Here is a 24,854-nt window from a genome sequence, read left to right as displayed (position 1 = left end):
CTTTTCTAGCATGGCTTTTGAGATAATGTAACCTATATCTTTTCGTCAGTATTTTTTTCCAGAGCATATGGTGTCCTTTGCAACTGAAACCAATAGTGAAATATCCCCCACACAGATTTTGCAGGTAAAATATATTTCCATTAAAGTATGTAAGTAACAGTGTAATAAAGGGAAACTTTAAGGTCCATATTTTTACATGCCCAGATTGAAATGTTATACTTCGATGGATGAATTTTTGCTGGAGGTGAACCTGAAAAGAAAAGAAACAATAGAAAAGAAAAGAACAAAACCTGAAAAAAGAAGTCCCTGAATCAGGAAAGGCTCCTAACACCATTATTCTTTCTAGTTTTGGCCAGTTGTCAAAGGATTTTCAGTGTTTAAAAAAATGGGTTCAAAAAATGTGTATCATGAAAGGAAACTTGTCAGAATTTTGCTCTGTGATGTGTTTAAAGACTATGTTAGTCTTTAAATCAAACACCCCAGTAAATTGTAGACATTTTGCTAACAGATATTTAGTATTAACTTTTATAGCAAATGCTCCCAATCCTATTTATCTTAAAATATTTAGCAACTACATGAAAGGAGAAAAAAAGATATTAAAACATATATTTTGTATACTGACATGTGTCATAGCTATGTTGCATTCTTGAGCAGAGTTCTAAAATGTCTTAGCTGAATTAAGAATACTAGTTATTTGATTAAAAAATCTCCTTAGTTTTGCATCTTTGGGGCTTATTTCTTTCAAACTGGCTGTGGCTTTACATGATCATTTTTAAAAGGTATTTTCATTACAATAAAACAATGATTTTCATTATTTTATTTTTCGTAGATCAGTAGATTTCACATCAGAAGCTCTGCAGTTGTTAACAGGTTATGTTCACTAATGTCTTTATAATGGTTACCGTTTGATCTAAGCCCACGGGCATTGTCAAACCCACTCAGTATTCTCTGATCTTTAAAGAAGACAGCTTTTAATATTTCCAATAGAGATAGTACTTGAAATATATTGGTAGTTAAGTATATCGGTAAATATATTGGGTGGTATGGATCTGTTTTCTATGCGCTTTTTAATAGTTTATATTTCGTTTTTGCTCTTCATAATATTTTAGAAATATGATGAGTCTCAAGAGATTTTCCTAAAAGCTTCTTCTACGCTACCAGGTTTCACAGACACCCCATCAGAATACTAGGCTGAATGGCAGGGGCGGCGACAGCTGTGCCCGAGGGCCCAGATCCCAGGTCCTCTCTGTGCTTCACCACTGGATTGTGACAGGGTGGTGGGTTGGAGCTTTTATTCCAACTCCTTTCTCCAATTCTCCTCTAATATTGTTGTATGACTTTAATGTGAAATTACAAAAACAAGAAAAATCATAGCTTTGGAATCAGATAGTCCTGCATGTGCCTCTGACCTTTTCTCTCCACTGAGGCAATGTTTCCACTTTTTAAAACGTTTCTTCTCTTTCTAGTATGACCTCTCTGACTCCCTTTTTAAAATTTAATTGGTTTGGTTTAATAACTTGGAAAGCACTCAAACTAAAAAACCTACTCGCCTGTTTTGCATGTCAATTAATTAATAACTGTGGCTCATTAAATTAAAAAAAATTTTAATAATTTACTTAAAAACATACATATCTGTTCTCAGCATTTCCCTGAGTAGCTTTTTAAAATATGTCACATTGTTTTAGATAGTAATTTCCTTACTTTACATTTTTCCATTTTGCATTTGTTTATTCATAGGGATTTCTGTTTTCTTCTTTTAATGAGATGCTAATGCATTTCCATCATCTTATTAAGGATGCTGAGTACAACCACTCACAAAGAGCTATTCGTTTTCATTCTCATTTTCCTGACCAGCACATGCCTACTGTCTCAGTTCATTATTACTTTGTAATAAACTATTCCAAACCTTAATGGCTTAAGTACCCACTTACATTTTGCCAACAGTTTTGTGGGTCAGGAATTCGGAGAGGGTTTACCTGGGTGGGTCATCTTTGAGGCACATTGACTCCCTGGGGGTTGAGGTTCCCCTTCTTAAGATAGCTTTTCATGATGTGTCCCCTCTACCCCCTGGCCTCTCTTCTCTCCACATGGGGTCTCCATCCTCAAGGGCTTTACTAGCACATAGGGCTTCTCACAGCAGAGCTATCTCAGCATAGTCATATTTCTTATGTGACCACTATCTTCCAGGAGTTAACTAGTGGAGGCCATCGGGACAGCTAAGGTCTAGAACTAGAACTAGCTGACTGTCACTTCTGCTTTATTCCAATGGTCAAAGCAGTCACAAAAGCCTTGCCCACATTCAAAGGGGGTAGAGACACAGACTCCAGCCCTGCACGGTTAGGTGGCAAGATCCCTTTGTAGAAGAGCATGTGGGACGGGAGATAGTGTTGCAGTTCTCTTTGGAAAACACAGTGTACTCTAGCCACCCACCACTGAACCCCATAGAGAACAGAGAAAAGATTGTTTGCTTTACTTCATCAGGGAGGAGAACACGGCTCAACTTTCTAAACAATTCAATAATTGAAGTCAAGATTGTGGTCTTTTCCATGCACTGTAATGAAGCTGATAGGTTCTCTGGGAAAATCATAGAAAAGGATGAATATTATCAGGACTTAACTCTTAGATGAAATCCAGCTTTTCAAATAGACATTCAAAAAACTTATCACTCTAGTGTTTGGCTAAGTCCTGACCACTTAGAATGTATATTTTATGAACAGATTTTCATTTGGAATTTGCCTCAGGTTATCAAAAGACTGATTTATTTTTTGTTGTATTTGTTTTGCCATGCCTGTAATGACACATTTAAGTGATATTGACACTGTTAGAGTTTGCATGTTGATGGTTGAAATCTTGGGTTACTAGAAGGTTATAGTAACCGATTCAGAATCAGCATGAGATGTCTAACTTTTCTTGCAGATGTTTCTGAGTTCAAGCACATACCCTGAAATCCATGGCTTCTTACATGCAAAAGAGCAGGGAAAGAAGTCCTGGAAAAAGATTTACTTCCTTCTAAGAAGATCTGGTTTATATTTTTCTACTAAAGGGACATCAAAGGTAATTGAAATGTCCATGTTGTGTTATGAACTGTAAGTGAAAGTGGGTTTTCCTTTGTTTTTATTAGTTTATTACTGGATATCAAGAGTTGGGACATTGATTTTAGATCCCAAACATTTGCTGTAATCAGTTTAAAAAACTGACTATTCATTTCCCCACTAATTTCAACATATATCCCGAGATGGAATCTAGATGTTCTTATTTTGCGACCATATACCGTGCTCATTTCTCTCTCCAAATTCACCCCCTTCCTCTTTACCTTTGGCTACAGACTGTGAGGTCTGGCACAGTTCACGTCTCCTCTTTTCACCCAGATTGTCCTCCTGATCTTGCCCCCTCCTGAACTTCTGTTTTTGTTGATACAGTTAGTAACTCTCCGCTGAATTGTAATTGTCTTTATTTCCTTTGTGCATGTGATAGTTTTGTCTCCTTAGCCACATTATAGATTCCTAAAGGGAGTTGTGTGACGATGGGTGGTGGAGGCATGTGTTCGTGTGTGTGCTGAATTGCATACAGCTGTGCATGCAGTCGTACAAGCACACTTGTACTGAAGCTCCCACACCACTACTCGCTCATGTCCCACCATGCTTGGTATCATGTTGTCTCTATGTCTGTGTGGTCTAGTCAGTGGCAACTACGCCGTGTTTTATAAATGCTGACGTTTTATGCAACGCATTGATCCTTTTCAAATAAAACTTAAAAAATAATTACTTATTTGTGAGAGAGCGAGCAATGCACAAGCAGGGGGAACAGCAGGCAGAGGGAGAAGCAGGCTTCCTGCTGAGCAGGGAGCCCAATATAGCCCAATATAGGATCATGACCTGAGCGGAAGGCAGATGCTTAACAGACTGAGCCACCCAGGCATCCCAAGTAAAACTAATTTTGAGAGTTTTCATGGGTGGCTAGTTTAATTCTGTTTTCATGCATCTGTTGTTGTCAAACAACATTGTTAATTCTTTGTGGGTAATCTGTCATTTTTCTCTGGCTGTTTTTCAAATATCATGATAATCATTGGTGTTCAGTAATTTCCCTGACTGTATTTCTAGGTGCACTCAAATGTATTCTGATAAATCTTACTCAATTCTCAACATATGCATTCAATCTGCAAATTTCTGTTTATATTTATGCTGGAAATGTTCATCCATTATTTATTGCTCACTATCATTATGTGATCCTTTAAATTTCTGTAGGCTTTTCTGTCTTGGGTATTCATGGCTCCAGGCACCCATTTGCTTGTGGCAGCCTCCCTCCAGTCTCCCTGTCTTTATGTGGCCTTTTCTGCCTCTTATAAGGACACTTGTCATTGGGTTTAGGAACCACGTAGAGTATCTGAGATGGTCTCATCTTGAGATCCTTAGCTTAATTACTTCTGCAAAGAGCCTTTTTCCAAATCAGGTGGTATTCACAGTTTCTTGGGATGGGGCATGGATATATCTTTTGGGAGCAGGGATAATCACTCAACTCACTGTAGAAAGCCAGTGAAAATTTTTGAGCAAAAGAGTGAGATGATCAAGTTGTAAGATTACTATGGCCATAAGGAGCTTGAAAAATTGGTAGATAGAGGGAGAGAGAGAGAGAAAAAAAAAAAGAGAACGAGGGGGAGGGAACAAAGGTTGCAGGGAGCTGGGGGACAGAGAGAGAAAGAGAGATTTACTAGAGGCACAGATGCTAAATAGATGGTCATTTAGTAATCCAGAGTAGAGGTGATAGGATCTAACCTACGATGAGCAGTGGAGGGGGAAGAAAGGGATTAAGAAGTAGCTGGCCAGGTTTTGTTGACTGATTGATGTGAAAGGAGAGGAAGCATTTTAGATGTTCTTAGAGAAAGAAATAAAGAAATAGGCAGTGATTTAATAGCGTAAACAGGAAAAGGAGGTTTGCTATCACATTATCTTAGAAGTAGCATAATAATCTTAGTTCTAGATATATTGTGTTAAGGGTGAAGCATCCAAGTGGAAATGCCCAGAAAACAATTAATGACAGTGACCAGATTTTTGGGTGATATGGAGGCACAAGAAGTGATAGTTGACTCCTCCAGACTTTCCTCAGCTTTCCCTCATACACAGTTTTCCTTCTTTGCTGTTGACATGTGTGCACGTCACGTGTGTGTCTCCTTGAAGTGTAAGTACTGGCACAGGGCTCTACTAATTTAGTACCACATTCCCTTACAGAAATGTTTTGTTTTTAAGTATACATCATTGGACTACTAGTATTCAACTAGTTTTTTTTGAACATTTAAACTAGTTTTCAGATTTTTCTATCAGGAGTAATGTTAGGATAAATAATTACCTATTTCTGTAATTAAGGTTTTAGAGTCTCCCTAGTCTAAATTTTAATGAGATTGTTCATTTCCCTGTTTCCTAAGTATGAAATTACATATGAAGGTGTTTTTTAAACAAATACATGCATATCTTTATACTTTTAACATCAGAGAAAAGTGGCTTCTAAATCAGTAATTATGTTGATTGCACTCTTTCCAGTGAAACGTCCAGTGGAAGATATGATAATGTTTCTTTAATTCCTAAATTCTTATTTCTTCAACAGGTTTCTCATTAAAATCAACTGCCCATTATATTTTTACTTCAGCCTTCACCTCCTTTCCCTGCCCACCCATTATACAAAAGACAGCTCCTTATTCTGTCTACTGGATCCTTGCTTTTATCCTTGCAATAGTCTTCTCCCTGCCAGAATTACAGGCATCAAACCTCTATTCTCAGTCCATATCTTAGCTCTTTTCAACTTGGTGTCTGACTTTGCTGTACTTTCAGTACATAATATTCTTCTCTCTAGCCTATGTCTAATGAGGTCATGTTCCACAATCTGTACATAAAAATGATTTTAAGTTTCTCCTCAAAAAAAAAAAAAAAAAAAAAAAAAAAGAAATACAAGGTATTAGGTAACCTCAAGGATTATGACCTTGACATAAATTATGCATGTTATCTAATGTTTAATATGACATTTCTGCCTGGGAAAGAGACCATTTCCTGTCCTTTTTCTGTGAGAAGGTCTTGATTTATTATACTTTCTGAAGATATGGGCTGCATGGGAGTTAGTTAACCATGGCTACAAGCCTTGGAGATGTGGCTGTGACTTTTATTTACAGAGAAACGTCTAAGTACCACACCTCTCTCCCAGTTCTCGCCATATATACACATGTGCGTGCGTGGACTTTGCTCGCCATGCCAGCTCAGGCTTCTGATTGTACAGTATCCTAAGCCTTGATATATCTGCACTAATGGAGCAAAAATCATTCAAGACATGAACCTCATCCTGCCTCTGTAGCCTTCTAGATTTTCTCAAGCTGCCTTTCTCTTACATCCAGAAGACTCAGCTTCACAGACTTCTACAGTATCAGTGGACAGGGCTGGTTTTATCTTTTCTTCATAGGAATCAGACATTTTTACTAGCAAATCAGTTTCTATCAAAAAATAGTTTTAAAGGCCATGACAGTAAGAGTACCTTTCTCCTTCCTCTTCCCTTGTTCCAAGGGCCCTAGGCTGGATCTCTTTTAACAGTTTTCTTTTCTGCCTTATTCTCCTATGGAGATGGGAACTGTAGCCATTCATTAGATCAAAATGCCTAAGAACAGTGACACACAGAGGACAGTGACATACACAGAAACTGTCGCTCTGCTAGTCATCTGGGATGGAATAGCCTGCTGGTAAAGGACTGAAATTTTTTTGGATATGGATTTGAATGGGTTGCTCCAATGGCTAAATGTTCTTGTTTTCTGTCTTTTCAGTTTTGTTTTGCTTTAGAGCACTGCTTCTTAGTTTTCAGTGCCTATGAATCACCCAGGATCTTGTTAAAATGCAGATTTTGATTCAGTAGGTCTGTGGTGGGGCCACAGAGTTTTGCATTTCTAATAAGCTCCCAGGTGATGCCTATGGTCCTGGTCTGGGACCACACTACTAGTAGCAAGGTTTTAAAGAACAAATGCATTTTTGGTCAGTTTTGATTATACATCCAACCTCAGAATTAAGCACTTCTCCAAGTTATTAACCTCTCACAACATAAAATGACCCAGTGATTTCCCTTGACCAGCTTTAAATCTCATGGATTTCCCAGAGAAGAAATAGCTGTACATGATTCCACTTTACCTTGAAAATCAGAAACATGCAACTGCCAGGTAATTTCCTGGAACTCATCTGTACCAGCCACCTTCTTTTCGTACAGAAGGTAGTTATGCCCCCTGTCTCTTTGCTTGCCGTGGGGTGCTAGGTAGTACCCACATAGGAGGGGGATCTTTTCTAAATGAAGCAGGAATCTTTGTCTCTTTCTCCTTTTTTTTTCTCTAACTGCTGTGGAGGCTCAAACCACCCTTCTTGCCTTTGTCGAACTACCACTATTTGAAACCTGGACAAGGAAAACATTTTCAAAAGCCATTCTTTGCTGCTTTCTCTCCCTGAGATTCCTGAAATGGTAGTTAAAGAGAACAATTTTAAAATAGGGAGATGAAGATTTTTGCATATATTGGCCGTTAAATGATAAACAAATCACCACTTCTCAAATAATATTGTGTCAAGTTCCTGGTTCTTGAAGGATACAGTAACTTCATTTTTCTTCCCTTTGTATTTCTCTGCCATTATTTAGAATAATTGTTTTGCCAAGGTATAAATTATGTAATATAATAGAAATGCAAAAGAGAGCATGCAAAAGTATGGATTCATTTCAACTCTCACATTTGTATGTTTTTAAAGGAACCACGGCATTTGCAGTTTTTCAGCGAATTTGGCAATAGTGATATTTATGTGTCCCTGGCAGGCAAAAAAAAACACGGAGCACCGACTAACTATGGATTCTGCTTTAAGGTACAGGCTTAATATTTTGATAGATGAATAAAGCAAGCCTCAGCCTTTTAGGTAAGCTTGGGTTTCTTTTAATTTCTTTTGAAAAAGAGACAGCTTTCCCTTATATATAGGAGAATTTTAGTGGCTTTTATTTCAACAGGTGTTACCTTCAAGATATGCATTAACGATAAACAATGTGCTGTGGCCTTCTAGCCTAACAAAGCGGGAGGGCCCCGAGACCTGAAAATGCTCTGTGCAGAAGAAGAGCAGAGTAGGACGTGCTGGGTGGCTGCGATTAGATTGCTTAAGGTAATCTCACTGCAGGCGTGAATTTCTATTAATGTTGTGAGTGCCATCAAAGTTTGAAAATATCTGTATTTCAAAATGCGAAGACTCACTATAAGTCTGTGTACCCAAATGTTTGTATTTTTTTTAATCTAAAAGATAAACATTAGTACAGTGGAATAGCCTAACGCATTTATCTTGTGTGTGTGGAGTAAGTATTCCATTTTTAGAAATGATCTGAATTTTATTTTTTTTCGAGAGTATTACATATATAGCTAGTATAACTGATGGGAGAGGAGAAGGGAGTTGGGGGAAATTGGAGCGGGAGACAAACCATGAGAGACTGTGGACTCTGAGAAACAAACTGAGGGGTTTGGAAGGGAGGGGAGTAGGGGGTTGGGTGAGCCTGGTGGTGGGTATTAAGGAGGCAAGTATTGCATGGGGCACTGGGTGTGGTGCAGAAACAATGAATTTTGGAACACTGAACAAAGTTAAATTTTTAAAAAACCTTCTATGAATGACTCAGTCCGTATTTTTAAAATATTGTCATCAATCCACCATGACACGTATTTTAAAACGTGCCCACCTAGGTTTGTCTAATGCAATTGTTTTACACTTCATTTAAGTGTTGTGTAAGTTGCTTTCCAGTTTACTTCAAATTATAATGTAAATTTTAGTAGAATATACTTTTAAAATATCAACCTTTGTGTTAAGTAGAAGTTAAAACTTAAATAAGCATAGTTTACTGGGAAGCATTTTGAGAGGAGTAAGAGTTCTAAAAGTTATGTGGGGAAGAAAGACATAGAATGATTTCTTCCAGAATGTATAGAAAACACATATTTAATTTCAAAACTTCTATGCTAATAAATTAAATACAACTTCATAATTTTAAAAATTAATCAACCATTTCCTTTTGAAGAAGGACGGAATAATCAGAATCAGAATTATTAGTCCTCAAACCAGGTTAGGAAGATAGGTTTTTTTTTTTTCTTTTAATTTATTTAATTGAGGTGAAATTCACATATCATAAAATGAACTGAATTAACTATTTTAATCAACTGGGCTAATACGATGAACATATTAACTGTGTTTGTTTTAACTATGTGAACAATACAGTGCCATTTAGTTCCTTCAGAATGTTGTGCACTGCCTCCATCTCTCTAGCTTTTAGCTTCGAAACGTTTTTATCACCTCAAATGGAAACTCCCAGCTCCTGGCAATCAACCATATCTGTGTCTGTCTCTATAGGTTTTCCCTATTTCGACATTTCATAGAAATGGAATCATACAATATCTGACCTTCTGTGTCTTACTTCTTTTATTTAGCATATTGTTTTGTGGTTCATCTACCTTATAGTGTATATTAGTACCTGGTTCCTTTTTTATGGCTGAATAATATTTGTGTGTGTGTGTCTGTGTGTGTTAGACAATTTGTTTATTCATTTATCCATTAATGGACATTTGGGTTGTTGACATCTTTTGACTATTTTGAGTAGTACCTCTATGAACATATGTGTTCATTTGGATACCTGTTTTCAATTTGGAGGGTATATACCTAGGAGTAGAATTCCTGGTCATATGGTAATTGTGTTTAACCTTTTGAAGAATTGCCAAAATTTTTCCACATAGCTAAACTGTTTAATGTTCTCACCTGCAATGTGTGAGAATTCCAATTTCTCCATATCCTCACTAATGCTTGTTATTTTCCTTTTTTAAAAAATAATTTTCCTAATGCATGTGAAGTGGTATTGGCATAAAATTTTTTAAATGGCTTAAAGGAAGCTTTTGGATTAACTCTGAAATTTGCTTCCTTTTGCTGTTACATCAGATAGTCACTGTAGTTACCTTTTTACAAGAGGTTTGTTTTTCAAATAGTCTACTGTTAAATGGCTGTCATGATTTTGGTTTCAACAAAGCTTAGAAGTCTTGATTCTTTGAAACCCTCATGGTAAGTAATTGCTTCTATGTTGCCCTCATTGTCATAAAATGTAAAAAAATAAAAAGAAAAGAACTTTAGAAAGTGTTGGGAACCAACCGGTCAAGGAAGTAATAGCTAGTTAACTTGAGATGTGCACTGGAGTCATCTGAGGTGTGTTCTGAAGTTCTGTGTGTCCAGCCCCATCGTTGGAGATCCTGATTTAGTGAGTGAACTCTGGTCTCTGGTTCTCTCTTTCCTTTCATCAGAACTCTGGAAATCAGGCGAGGCTGGTAAAGGAGATGCTTTCCAACCTGGTTAGTCAAGGCTTCCTCCCTTCTAGTTTGATCTCAAGTTCAGACACCCAACTCTGAAATAGGTGGTGAGCACGTTTCCTTTAATGCCACTGATTTTATGAGGATACACCATTACTTTTAGTATAAGTAGAAAGAAAAGAATTACGTCAGTAAAATTATGATATGATGCTTTCGTATCCCCTACGATTTTTATTTTTATCTAGTTATTTTAGATCTATTTAAGCCTATAGATGTAGATTTTCATCATTTATCGGTTTTGTGTACACACACACACACATACACACACATGAAATAAATTATGTGAGGCATCTTTAAAACTTCATGTTCTAAGACTGGCTTTCCAAAATTATTTTTATCTCAGAGCCATGGATGCCCATATTTCATACAGACTATCTTACTCTGTGCCGTCAAGAGCTTCAAGGAGGCAGAACTTCTCAGACAGGTGCTCTGCCATGGTCTCTGGAGTTGTCTTTTAGCCAGTGGCCTCCCTTCTGCAAAGTTTGACGGGAATGATTTTTTGATCTCACTAAACATTTCAGGCAGTGACAAGTTACTTGATCAACAGTGAATATAAGATGCTATAGTTAAGGCAAATTAATGAATGTTAAAATTTGAAAAGAAGCACGTGTCCAAGAATTGATGAAATATACTAAAAGCTTTTTTTTTTTTTTTTTTCTTTTGATCCTTCCATATCCAGAATGCTGTTCCTGGAAGATTATCCCCTTCTCACTTTTTTTTTTTTTTCCCATTTGATCTTTTTGAAGCCTCTTTCAAGGCACAGATGTCCACTTCAAAGATGCTCTGTTTTATTTCTATGGCTTCTGTAACAAATTATACCACTTTAGTGACCTAAGACAACTCAAATTTATTATCCTACACTGTTGTCTTTCAGGAAGTCTGAAATGGGTCTCATTGCTGTAAATGCAAGTTGTCCAAGGACCCAATTCCCTTCTAGAGACTCGAGAATCCATTTTCTCATGCCCTTTCCAGACTTTAGAGGCTGCCCAGATTCCTTGGCTCATGGTCTCTTTCTCTACCCTCAAAACCAGCATTGAGGAACTGAGACCTTTTCATGCTATGACTTGGTTCTCTTCTCTGCCTCCCCCTTCCGCTTATTAAGGGTCCTTGTGATTATATTGGATCTATACATATTCATAGGTTTCAGGAATTAGAATGTGGACATCTCTGGGGGCCATTATTCTGCCTACCCTGTCCATGTTCCCTGTGTTGTTTTTTTCCCTGTTTAAATTGTGGTAAAGCTTTTCCAGATGAGGCATAGAGGGAAGCAGGCATCAGGGAGAACACTGGAGAACTGAACAGTTTCAAATGGGAAAGTGATATGACCTGCTTTACCCTTTAAAATACCCAGATACAGGAAGCTAGGGCTTGCCAGCACGACGCATTTGAAGGACTCTAATAGGGGAGGCAGGTGATTCCCCTGCAGCTTGTTGTCAGCCGGGCACTGGCTTCATCTCCCTGGCTAGTGCACCTGGACTCAGGTGGTATTAGACGTATCTTTTGATTTTCGACTCTGGGTGTCTATTGTATTTCCAGCTTATCACTGAGCTTAGTGGGAGGTTCAGGGACAGAGGAGGCTGTTATGTTGATTAGACTCAAAGGGCGTTGGATTTTCTTCACACGCTGCTTACTAGATCCTGCCTCCTCGAGAATTTGGCCTCTTGTTTAATTTTTATTTCCTTTTTTTTTTTTTCATACACACATGTGAACTGTTCATGTAGTAGGAGAGGAAGATTCTCCAGTTCTCTTTGTAGGCATTCCAGTTATATAGAGATACATAGAAAATCTGAGAATTGTTTATGTACAGTGCCCTGGTTCCCTATTGTCTTCTCCCCTTCCCTTCAACTAGAACTCTGCTAGCTTCTCATATAGTGTGGTCCCTTACCTGCCCCTCTGTAGGATGGGGACATGTTAAGGTGACTCATGTCCTACCCGTCCGCCAGAGTTAAGTACTTACTAACAACCACCAACAGCACAGAAGCAGCTATCCAACACTGCAGGTACCAGGCACAATAGACCTTTGAAGGAAACAGTCTTGATAGCATGTAGCTGGCTTTCCACTGCAGATAAATAAAAGGCGACCAAACGGCGTGTGTGCACTTTGTGAAAGTATTGGTTAGAGGTTAGTGTGTATTCTCCAAAATGAACTCGACTGGGAATTAAACTCCTCTGTCTTCTTTTTATAGTTGTGGTAGGTTTACAGTTGTTTTAAAGTAAATTTCATTAGGTCCCATTAATGTCAATCAAACTGTAAATTAAAAAAATAATTTTTTTAACTTGGGAAATAATTGGATAAAGAAGTCAACATAAAGAATTTTAAATGAATGTGGGTTTGTATTCGTGTTAAAAGCCAAATCTTGGAAGAAGAGATTCTCCATGCCGCCCTCTGATTTTTCTACCTAATTACCAGATAGATCCAGTTTGCCGGAATTGCTTTTAGGGAAATAGTCTTCAGCAAAGAAACAGCTCTGTTGGAATGTTTAAATGGAATTCATCGTACGGGTGAGATTGGATTCCGTGGTGTCTCCCCAGTCTCTTTTATGTAGGACCTACTTCCAAGTTCATTGTGGCTCTGTGAAATAGAATTGTTGAGGAGAGCCAGAAAAAAGAAAAGAAAAGAAATGTGAAGGCCTCTCTGTCCCATTATGGTTTTGCTTTGTTTTCTTTTTCCTTCTTTCTTTCTTTCTTCCTTCCTTTCTTTTTTTTTTTTTTAAAATAAAGTGGATCAAATCTAAGGGGAGTACCTTATAGCTTCAGATGGTGAGCCCTTCAAAATAAGTTCTGTCATGGCAGTTAGCATTCTTAGTTTTCTCAAACCCTGTAATCCACTCACAGTCCAGACCCACTTTCCAATCGTAGCCTGGCAGCTGAGTCTTGCAGTGCTACTTCCTGAAAAGAAAGATGCTGGGTTTTTTGGTTGTTTTTGTTGTTGTTGTTGTTTTGTTTTTCCTACTGCAGTTTACATTGTATTTTGTGACCCTTTGTGTGAGGTCCCTACCATTTTGATTCCCTGAATTTAAAGCTAAAAATTAAACAATGCGGTAAGAGTGTTGTTAGTAGAGGATGCTGCAGTGTCAGTAGTCTTTACCATAGGGCCAAGTTGATGGATTTGCTGAAGAGACACTATAATTCATCAATCAGTCATTGAAGAGTTACGGTGAATTTTACCCTGTTTTGCTTAAGATGCCTGTAAGGTTTTCAGAGTCTTTGTTCCATAAAGTCTGACATCCTTCCCCAGTGAACTCTCTTTTTATTAGGTGATATACCATTCCAAGTGATTTTGGTGCTAAGAATAATGAGTAGGAATGTCAGTTACAGATCTTTATACTGGTGAGCTAGACCTTAAGTGTGGGTTCAAGTGAAAAACACATCTTTCTTTCTTCCTTCCTTCCTTCCTTCCTTCCTTCCTCCCTCCCTCCCTTCTTTCCTCCCTTCCTTTAATTATTTATTTATTTAAGATTTTATTTATTTACTTATCAGAGAGAGAGAGAGAAAGAACACAAGCAGGGAGAGTGGCAGCCAGAGGGAGAAGCAGATTCCCCTCTGAGCGGGGAGCCTGACGCGGGGCTCGTTCCTAGGACCCTGGAATCATGACCTGAGCCAAAGGCAGCCACTTAATTGACTGAGCCACCCAGGCATCCCCAAAAAACATTGTCTTTTTAAATGTATCGTTGTAGGGCAGTAAAAGCTTACATTTCAAAATTATGATTGCCTTACTAACTTGATTTAAGAAAAGCTTATAATTTTTATTTTTTATGTTATGATATATAACTAATTAAAGTATTGATTTTCCCCCCAAATTACCTGTGTAGTAAAAGTGGTGGGAATGTGTTTTTATTTATTTGTTCTGCAGTATGGCATGCAGCTGTACCAGAATTACATGCATCCATATCAAGGCAGAAGTGGCTGCAGTTCTCAAAGTATATCACCCATGGTAAGGACCATATTTATTAGCCTATGTATTTTATATTTACATTATATCAATTTGCAACAATATTGCATGATAAACATACATTATGGTACATCTACGTTCTTTCCTTCAAAGTAACTCTTGGACACCATTCTAACATAACAAAAGTAACTCTTGGACACCATTCTAACATAACGTTACTGAATTATTTATTTTTGGATTTCACAAGATTGCAGCTTATGTGATACTACATTAAAATAGATAATATTATATGTAAAAGAAAATTTGTAAATATTTAAAAGAGTTATGTGAATCATTCTGTGTCATTACAACATTTGAGGATTTCATTTTAATACAATTTCTAGAATATTTTCCTTGGCATTGTGAATGTTTCCTTAATGACTGATTTTAGTTGTAGGTTTATTTGTTTATTTTAATATTGATTTTGGAATTGAAATAGCCTAATATAAAGATGCCTAGCTTGGAATTTTAAGAGCTACACTAAACACAGGTAAGCTCTTTTGCATTTTGGGCTTCTAACAATAAAATTTTTTAAGATCTAGGTCCTTGAAAAGCAAACTGCTCTTCAGGAAACCCAAAAACTGCAAGCCAGAATAGAGCTTGTGCATTACATTAAGTCTAACACCACTTCTCAGATTTATACTAACTGCAACTTGAATATTTATTTGCAGACACACACAGAATATCTTTTCCCTTCTTTAGAATCTAATTTTAATTTATTGTGCATTAACACAAGAGATTTGTTTCTGAACTTTAAAGTTTATTTTTGGCCATTTTTGTCCTTGCTTCTTAATATTGAGTGTATTAGGAATGTGGGTATATGCGCCTGTGTTAGAAATCAGCTAACACGCTGCATTTCCACTTAGGTTAAAAATATGCCCCTCATGGCTGTGACCAAGGAAGGCGCATTTCCCCGCATGTAATGTGGCAGATGAAATGCTCAGTTGTAGGAATGAGGCATGAAATAATGTTGATTACAAAGTCTGATAGACTAATAGGGAAAAAAGAACTCCAGTTCTGTAGTTATGTTGCTTTATATTATGGAAGAGTAACTTCTCATCTTTGTATCATATTACTTTTAAGCCCTAAAATAAGAAACTAAAGACTGGAATGAATTTTTATAAAAGCAGTGGCCTTAGGTGAGTATTTGTATAATTTTGTCAGCTACCTTTATCTTTCAGTCCACATATATATAAAGAATAATGGATTTTATCTTAATCCTTTCTAAATCCTTCTAAATTTCTTTTAGAGTCTAAAGGTATTAGGATGAACATGTTAATAACAGCCGTACATTTATTTGGAGGCTGTTGCCTAGTGTCCTCTTAATCACAGGAGAAAATTGTCATCAGCGTAGTACTGTCTGGTCTCATCACTGTCATTAGCACATAAGCATGGTATTATTCTTGCCACTTTCCCTAGAAAGTGGTCCTACTGTTGATCACTATATACATGGCAGTTTGGTTAGTGTTATGTTGCCTGTTCAACACCATATATAGGGAAGGACACTTTTTGAGTGAAGCTAGTTGGCAATAGGGATTCTGTAGGGGGCCTGTGGAGGAGGACCTGGCTGTCCTGTATGGCAGTTGTCAAGATCAAACAGAATAGCACTTGAGAATTATATCTCCACTCTTCTTAACTTATGTGAAGGAAACTGAGATGTTTTGGGAGGTATTTATGTGTACTTTGATGTCTATACAGAATACCACCTTTCTAGCTTATCACAGAAGAATCAGTGACCTGTATAATGGGTGCCAGTGCTCCTTACCTGCACCTGCTGGTTTTCTTCCAGACACTATCTTCAGTGAGAATCATAGAAAACTGAGGATACTTCAGTTATATATTTTTAAAGGAACAATATTCTTAACTTCTCCAGGGATACATTTTGAGAAGGGAAATAAGAAAAAAAAAAAATGTCTTATACTATAATGCAACATCCTAGCTATGTACAGCACATCATGGCCACCCCATCTGCCTTCGAAATGAGAATCATCCACAGATATTTCAGGAAGCCAAATATTTGGCCCTTTTCAGCACAAAGGAGCATGTGTTAGTGGGGTGCTGACTGGACAGCCGGGATGGGAAAAACTGGCCTACTCAAGACCTTATTTTCCTCATTCTTGACCCTGAGCTATATGTTGAAAACTGCACTTTCTTCCCTGTACCACCCTCTCTGTGGTCCATAAAAGACACTGGAAAGAGTCTGTCTGTCGCTGCTTTTACCATAAGCTGCCTGTGCGACCCTGGTTTAGTCACTGGTAGCCTGCAGTGTAAAATAAGGGGGGCAGGTGCTTAAGTTTGGGAATTGATTGCATCTCTGATGTCCTCCGGTTCTGTCTGAAACAGAACAGTGTCAGGAACGTTTGTGCCCTCTTGCTGAGGACTGTGCTGAAGGCTTATCTCCATCTTCCCCGCGGGGTGACAGAGTGTGTGAGTGCTGGTCGCCACCCACCTAGACTGCCTGAAAACCATTTCATGTCCAGAGCACACTAGGAGTGACTGGATCTGATCTCAGAGTGTGGCTTGGATAATCCAGGGTTTACCCAGGTCTTTTCTTTCTTGAAAAAAGACGGATGTCATTAAAATCATGGACCCTTTTCCAGGGCTTGCTCTGTTTATTCCACCAGAAGAAAGAGCTAGAAAAAGGGACCGATATTTGAGAAATACACTGATTCTGAATGTTATCAACATTGCTTTCTTATGTGAAAGAAATTGAGCTGAAAATGACCTTTTGAGTTCAAGTCAGATTCAGCTTCACTTCTATTTCTTTGTCCACCAAAGGTAAACTATTAATTTTTCATCCACCACCTGCTATTCAATAGGAAACATTTGCTATATTCCTGTGTGTTCCCTAGTGTAGTTAATGTAGCAAATGAAAATATTTATTGGTGTTGTAGACTCCCTCTAATGTCAAGTAATTATGGAACATGGGACCTTGTTTTATATTCTATCCTGTTGTATTGCAGGCAAACAAAAGCAAAAACAACTGGTTATGTTTATTTTTTTTTTCTAACAGTGTTTTTATATTATCAGGACCTTGTGATTACGGCTCCCATCTTGGCATGTGAAGTAGAGATATTCTAAGGATAAAGCTATCATTATGATTGAAATTAGTAACTCTGTGGTTTGGGCAGGTGAAGGCTTTTCATTACTGTTGGCAAAACAGAAGGGTATCCGACTGGTCTACAGACCCACACAGAAGATCACGGGTGGGGTGGGGGAAAGAAGGGCAAGCTAAAGTGTGACAGCAGATAGAGATTACAGAGACAGCATCTGTTTGCAAAGAGCAGCTGTTGGTTACATAGGCTCCTGTAACAAATGAAAGATTGCATGCCAGATCTCTAGAAATACAGATGAACCGTAATAGGATTGTGGGCCAATACAGCAGGGTTTAAAGAGGAGCTAGCAAATGTTAATGATGTAGGAGTATGATGCAGTGATAAGTGAGCCCCCCATTTTTTTTTCTTTTTTTTTTTTGCATGGACAGGGTGTTCTTTCAAGCATACATTTGACCACAGTCTCTTAGACCAAGCTAGGAAGAGCTAAATCCATGTAGAGAGATATAAAATGGTTATAAGCAGTGAGTCTCTGCTTAAGAGGCACACTGGCTCTCCCTTTACCAGTGGAACTCCCATTCTTTGTTTCACTCCTCTAGTAACGAGTGGGGAGTAAGTGTTAAACATTGTCTGTGCTGTTTTTGAATACTTTTCCCCCTTTGGGAGAATGTTACTTCTTACAAACTGAGGCTCTTGACTGGAGATGTGATAACTGTCTTTTTTTTTTTTTTAGGATGCATGACTGGGAATGGCACTCTTTTTAAAAAGATGGTTGCAAAGTAGAGCCCTAAACAAAAAGTAAAAATGAAGTCCAGGTTTGAATATATTCACTTTCAGAGAATATGAAAACAAAAAGTAATGCCAAAGGAAGACTATTATTTGTTTAAATTATGTTTGTTTGGAGATGTCTTCCTTCTATATCAGTTCTTTTTTCGTCAGTCAGATTTATCTTTGCAGCTCTCAGTTTTCCATGGGCATCCTCACCAGATGAAAAAAATTATTCACGTAGTAAATCACAAAAATTTTAATGTCATGGAATTAGTGGAGTCATCATTTCACTAAATTGTCTTATCTTCCTTTGAAGATTTATTTATTTATTTGAGAAAAAGGGAGAGAGAGGATGCACGCATGGGCGCATGTGCATGAGCTGGGGGAGGGGGAGAGAATCCTCAAGCAGACTCCCCACTGAGCGTGGAGCTCATCATGGGCCTCGATCCCAAGGCCATGAGATCATGACCTGAGCTGAAATCAAGAGTCAGATCTCAACGGGCTGAGCCACCCAGGCGTCACTAAATTTTATTTTCTAAGTAAGATGAATATTGGTGTGATACAGTTTTAAAGTACATGGTATAGTTTGTTCCATTATATAGTATGAGTACTATTTCTTTCTCAGGAAGTGATGTAAGTCAATCTAAGTTACAGCTTTTGTCTATTCTGAATTTATAAAACAACTTCTTTGTCGGTAGAGATGGTTGACTTTTAAATGATAAAGGATGAATCTCAAATCATAATAGAGATTAGTTCAGAAGTGGTGGGTCTTTTAGCCACAGAAAGAGTTGCTCCTTTCTAAATTGGTATTTTCCTATTTTACCAGAGAGTATGAAGAGATAGGGTTCTTTTGAGAGAAAGACAAGCTAACTCTGAAAGCCTTTAATCTCTTTTCTCAACCACTTAATTCAGTGACCTTAACAAATAACTATGTAACTTATTTAACCAAAATATTTCATAGCACCATTTTTATCTTAAATACTCACTTTTGACTTTTAAAATTTCCTGCCAGCCACCTTTGCAATCACATTCTAGAGGGGAAATATATTGTCAGCAAAACACTGAGAGATAACATTCAAAGATATTTTCATGGTAAAAAATGTGTGTTTTGTTTTGTTTTGTTTTGTTTTTTCTTCCAGAGAAGTATATCAGAGAATTCTCTCGTAGCAATGGACTTCTCAGGACAGAAAAGCAGAGTTATAGAAAATCCCACGGAAGCCCTTTCAGTCGCTGTTGAAGAAGGACTTGCTTGGAGGGTACAAATAGCTTCACATTCTTGAAAATATTTATGGTTTCAGTTTGTCTAACCCTAAAAGTTGGAATTTGTTTCCCCTTTCATTGTGCAGAAGAAAGGTTGTTTACGCCTGGCCACCCACGGCAGCCCAACTGCCTCTTCCCAGAGCTCTACCACAAACATGGGTATGTCTGTGCCTGTTCGCGGGGACTGTTTGGATGGATGGGCACAAGGCGGGGGTGACTGGGTAGCTCCGGTGGAAAGAATATGTAATTAAACTGGGAGGATTTCAGAGCTCTGTATTCTTCCATTTTATTTCTTTAGCCATTCACCGGTCCCAGCCATGGTTTCACCACAAAATTTCTAGGGATGAAGCTCAGCGGTTGATTATTCAGCAGGGACTTGTGGATGGGTAAGTTGGGTTTTGAATGGTCGTGATTTTGACTTCTCTTAGAATCAGTAATTACTTAGTTAATACACATAGTTTTGACTTCATGTTATCATAAAACAGAAGTGACTTTGTTCTGGAGGTTACCATAATATCCTAGTAGTATCTAGATAATACCTGTTGTATTGCATGTGCTTAGTACTTGTGCGTAAATGAACAGATAACGGAATAGGATCCTCTGCTGTTAACTAGTAACTACTTCTACTACCCATTCTGTGCCAATACTAGTATCTCAGTTAAAAGTGAACTTGTTGGGGTGCCTGGGTGGCTCAGTGGGTTAAGCCTGTGCCTTTGGCTTAGGTCATGATCTCAGGGTCCTTGGATTGAGCCCCGCATCCAGCTCTCTGCTCAGCAGGGAGCCTGCTTCCCCCTTTCTCTCTGCCTGCCTCTCTGCCTACTTGTGATCTCTGTCTGTCAAATAAATAAAATCTTAAAAGAAAAAAAAAACTGAACTTGTTTTGAGGTGTCAACAACATATAATATGATTCCAAAGTATGGTTTGTGTCATGACGTAATCTTACATGTTCTATATAGGTTTAAGTTTGGTGCAGACTATATTCAGTTAAAAAACTCTGTTTTAGGGGCGCCTGGGTGGCTCAGTGGGTTAAAGCCTCTGCCTTCGGCTCAGGTCATGATCTCAGGGTCCTGGGATCGAGCCCCGCATCGGGCTCTCTGCTCCGCGGGGAGCCTGCTTCCTCCTCTCTCTCTGCCTGCCTCTCTACCTGCTTGTGATTTCTGTCTGTCAAATCAATAAAATATTAAAAAAAAAAAAAACCTCTGTTTTATATATTTTGACTGTTTGTTTTATTTTTTTACTCTCTGTTTATATTTCTATTTTCTCTAAATTTTCACAGCTTAAAGTAGTATAAATCTCTGAAAAGAGTACTTCTTGAGTGTTTCTCATGTCATCTTCTAGTGGGGTACCATGGGAGATAGAAGAGAAATGTAAATTGTATTATGAAATATTTACCATCTGAAGAGTTTTCTTTTTCTCAAATGACTTGGTGTTTCAAATACTTCCTGTAATGCTGGCTAAATTCCCTTTTCAAATGCAGTGCAAATCAAGGAGGCTGTATTGAGGTTTGGATGAGAAACCAGCGTCAATTTAAACAAGTGGTGATGGGGTCTTTTATCTTCAAGGGTTGGCTTAAGATGATGACAAGATTTCAAGGTGATTTAATACTGACATTTGGATAAAAATGCATCTTCACATGGAAGATTATTAATAGCAAGTCAGCATTTCACTAGACTGTATATAAGAGAAGATTTTAATATACTTCTCTATGTGGAGCAGTCTTTTTAGATATAAATTTGAACAATCAGCAGAATTACAATCTGATGAGACCAAGAAGAGAAATAAATCATAAAGAATCGTTAGAATGTTTTGGAGGATTATAATTTCCCTACTTTCAAAGCCTGGTTTTTATAAGTTGAATGAAATAACTACATAAAGAATGGTAATATCTTTATTTTTTTTTTAATTTTTAATAAAAAAATGGAGGGGGGGCCAGAATCCTTTGGAAAGATGTGATGATGCCAGGCAGTCCACTAGATGATAGTGGTGATCTGCTCGGGGATGGGGAAAGAATTACAGCGTGCTTATGAGTGAACCTCCCTTTTGTCCCATCTCCCAGTGATGTAATGTAGGAATCTCACCCAGTACAATTGAAATGGATAATCTCATCCGACATCTGTGATGGCTCAAATTCCGTGCCCAGGCACAGTGAGATTAGCGTTAGAGTCACCAGAGGGGATTGTTTGCACAATCTGTTTGCCAACAATTAACACAAAGCTGGTTTTTGCCCTGTATTGCCAGTAAATAAGAATCCACGCCTGGCAGCGTTTTTCCTCTTAGGCCATTAGGTCACATCTTATATTTTGCTAGCCTGACATAGAGGCTTTTCTGCTGCATTCTTCTAGATTAAAATATATGTTGTTTGGGTGTTTCTTTTCCTTAAAACTTTGTACTCAAACATTGAATAGATGATTTCAGGGTTGATATTTTTAGAATATATTTATTTCTCACTTTCTGTTGTATATGTAACATAGGAACCAGAGTCAAAAGAAAAAGAGGGATCAGTGTTGAAGAGGGGTTTAAAATGATTTCATTCTAAATAATTTTCTCTTTTCAGGGACAACGTAACACAGTAGTTCAAGTAGTAATATGCTAAAGCCCCATTCTCTGCACAAACTTGTTACATGTAAATACCCAATTCTCCAATGGAAAAAGAACATAGCACTAATTATTGATGTCAGCATAGCATTATGTTACTTATTGTGAGTGAACAATCTGACAAATGGGCGGTATATTTATCCTATTAAAATGAAATTAGCACTGATGACAGTTTTATAGGATAAGATTATGTCATACCATATTACTTACCATGTTGGATACTCTCATCATTGAATACACAGAAAAGGAAAACTCTGGCTACATTTATAAATATATTTCCTGGGTTTGTTACATGCTATATTTTTATGAAATACATGAGTAAATATAGAAACATATTAAAATTCCTTCTCTCTCTTTAGAGTTTTCTTGGTACGGGATAGTCAGAGTAACCCCAAAACTTTCGTACTGTCAATGAGTCATGGACAAAAAATAAAGCATTTTCAAATTATACCAGTAAGTAATTTGTGATTTCACATTCGTATATTAGAGATGATCTTAATGCATAAGCTTTTGGAAACTTTGGTTTTCTTTGGATCTTTTATTAAATATAACTGGGGAGCTTGTGTTTTGACTAGACTTAAGTTTGGCAGAAATGATTTTATGAGCCTGAATTCATATAAGAAATACAGGAATTATAAAAATTAAATTTCCCTTTTTCCATGAAATATGATTTACAAATATTGTGTAGACCCCATGCCACCTATTGTTAAAAGGCCTCCAAAGATTCTTTCTGAATTCTACTAGCGGTTCTCTAAAAACCATTATTTTCAACCTTCGCTCCTTTCTTATCTCAAACAGGTTTTTTTTTTTGTTTTCCTAGTTTTGTTTGTAATCATGATGGATAGAGACACAGGTGCTGCAGAACCGGAGAACATTTAAACCATTCTGAGCACATTTCAAAAATATCTGTAATTCTGTTTCTCGGTGGCACAACTTGGCTTTGGGATTTTTGCTGCTCCTGCTGATGTTCTCCGTGCGTGTGTGTGTGCGTGTGTGTACGCACGTGATCTGTGTGTCGGAACCTGGTGGTGTGGAATAGAGATCCCATCTACTTCCAGGGAAGTTTTACATATGGTTGCTGCCTTGCTAGCGTTTCCTTTTGAACGGCCTCTTTTTGGAATTATCCAAAGTCCGTATGAAGTATCTTCCCAACTTCGCTGTGTACATAAATAATGTCCCTGGGTGAGTATGAGTTGTTGAATGTCACCAGGCCTCACTGCCAGGAAAAAAAGCAGAAGAAGAAGAAGCAGCTGTCATCCCCTTCACCTAATGTTCGGTTGCTTCAGAATCAATTTACGGGTAGAAATTATATGAATATTTCTTTCTAATATACTAAGTGAGGCTGTTAGACAACATTCAGATACAGAGATTAATGTCTGTGGAAGCATTCACATCTGATAGTGCAGATTTCTCACCGTTTCTTGATTTGTAGTAGTCCTACTATTCTAACTACAGAATGTTGGGAGAATTGGAGGTAGAGAAAGTAGAGCCACCCTGTGCATCCTAGGGTCAGATGATATTTCATCTATGTACAAGTAAAGTTACAGGAGAAAAGTGGACCCATCATAAGGGTTTTTCCCCCACTATCTTTAGTTTTCTCCACCTGCCCATTTTAGTGTCTCAAGACACAGTATGCAATAGAGTATGGCTGTCCTTGTGGGTTTTGCTCTTCTTACCAGTTTGCTGTTTTCCCTCCACTAGGTGGAAGATGATGGTGACCTGTTCCACACTCTGGACGATGGCCACACGAGATTTACGGATCTAATCCAGCTGGTGGAGTTCTATCAACTCAATAAGGGCGTTCTTCCTTGCAAGTTGAAACATTATTGTGCTAGGATTGCTCTTTAGCCAAACCAGAAGTGACTTGTTAAACTGTTGAAGAAAAAGGACTCACCACGGGAAAAAAAAAAAAAAAAAGAAAGAAAGAAAAGAAAAAGGAAGACCATAAATAAGGGAGAAAAACGTTGCCATGGTGAAAAGAATCTATTTCATCTACAAGTTACAAAAAATAGCTTGTGCATTGCTGATAAGCAAAGATTTGGATTGACATTACATTCATCATCTAAAATTCATTAGTTAAAATTAAACCTTGGAAAAAATGATTTGGTGTGTTCTTGTGTGATTTTACATAACTATAATATTTTCATCAAATATGCATATAAAACATCTCTCTGTCCTCATTTACTACAGTAGCATTTGAATTCTCAAACACAAAATATGAAGAAAACTTGAAGGTTCTGGATGAATTATTTGCAGACTGGATTTCAATTACAGTGCTTTGTAACTTAGGAAGAATGATAAAATCTCAAGCTATCAATTGAAAAAGCTACCCACAACTTGTTAATAAAACTAAAAAGTATTTTTGAATTTATATATTTTCTGAGTTTATTATAATCTTAAAATCAAATCGTATTTTCAAGTTATCAGTTTAAAATTATTTTTGAAATATTTTTTTTTCAGGGTGACTTTTATTAGGTTCTTAAATTATTAACTATACTATAATATTTATACTGTACCTATTAGTGGTACATTATTGTGCATTTTATTTCATTCTTTTTAAAGACTAACCGGAATTATCTTTTCAAAGAAAATGATCAAAATATAGAAGGGCCTTACATAATTTGCACATGACTTCTTGTGGCCTATAATCTATGACAGTTGTCACCTTATAGTTCATATTTGCCCCCTGCTTGTAACTTTCAGAAAGCTCTTTAGATCCTTTCACTACTTGATCATGAACCTGATCAAAATTGGTGAGATCAAAGATTCAAAGTTTATGGTGTCCCTAATAGGCAAATTTGTGCTATTCTTTCTGCCTAACCCCGTTTCGGTTTCTTACCTTGGCAACATCAGTACAGAAACCAAAACT

General features: G+C 37.5%; 1 protein-coding gene across 2 annotated transcripts in view; it reads left to right on the top strand.

Moving 5' to 3' along the window:
* GRB14 (growth factor receptor bound protein 14) overlaps positions 1 to 24,087 on the top strand; it is a 117,548-nt gene extending 93,461 nt beyond the window's left edge. For both annotated transcript variants that reach the window (XM_046018457.1, XM_046018458.1), the window contains 10 exons: positions 50 to 124; positions 2,917 to 3,054; positions 7,755 to 7,865; positions 8,058 to 8,153; positions 14,232 to 14,312; positions 19,270 to 19,386; positions 19,477 to 19,549; positions 19,689 to 19,776; positions 22,345 to 22,438; positions 23,687 to 24,087. In XM_046018457.1, the coding sequence (XP_045874413.1) occupies positions 50 to 124; positions 2,917 to 3,054; positions 7,755 to 7,865; positions 8,058 to 8,153; positions 14,232 to 14,312; positions 19,270 to 19,386; positions 19,477 to 19,549; positions 19,689 to 19,776; positions 22,345 to 22,438; positions 23,687 to 23,833 (1,020 nt within the window). In that variant the 3' untranslated portion in view covers positions 23,834 to 24,087. The remainder of the gene's footprint in view (positions 1 to 49; positions 125 to 2,916; positions 3,055 to 7,754; positions 7,866 to 8,057; positions 8,154 to 14,231; positions 14,313 to 19,269; positions 19,387 to 19,476; positions 19,550 to 19,688; positions 19,777 to 22,344; positions 22,439 to 23,686) is intronic.
* The last annotated feature ends 767 nt before the right edge of the window (positions 24,088 to 24,854 follow it).

This window comes from Meles meles, chromosome 9 (genome assembly GCF_922984935.1).
Source record: "Meles meles chromosome 9, mMelMel3.1 paternal haplotype, whole genome shotgun sequence".
In the NCBI taxonomy this organism is placed as follows: domain Eukaryota; kingdom Metazoa; phylum Chordata; class Mammalia; order Carnivora; family Mustelidae; genus Meles; species Meles meles.
Note: the sequence above shows the minus strand (reverse complement) of the source record. Positions and strands in the feature narration are given on the sequence as shown.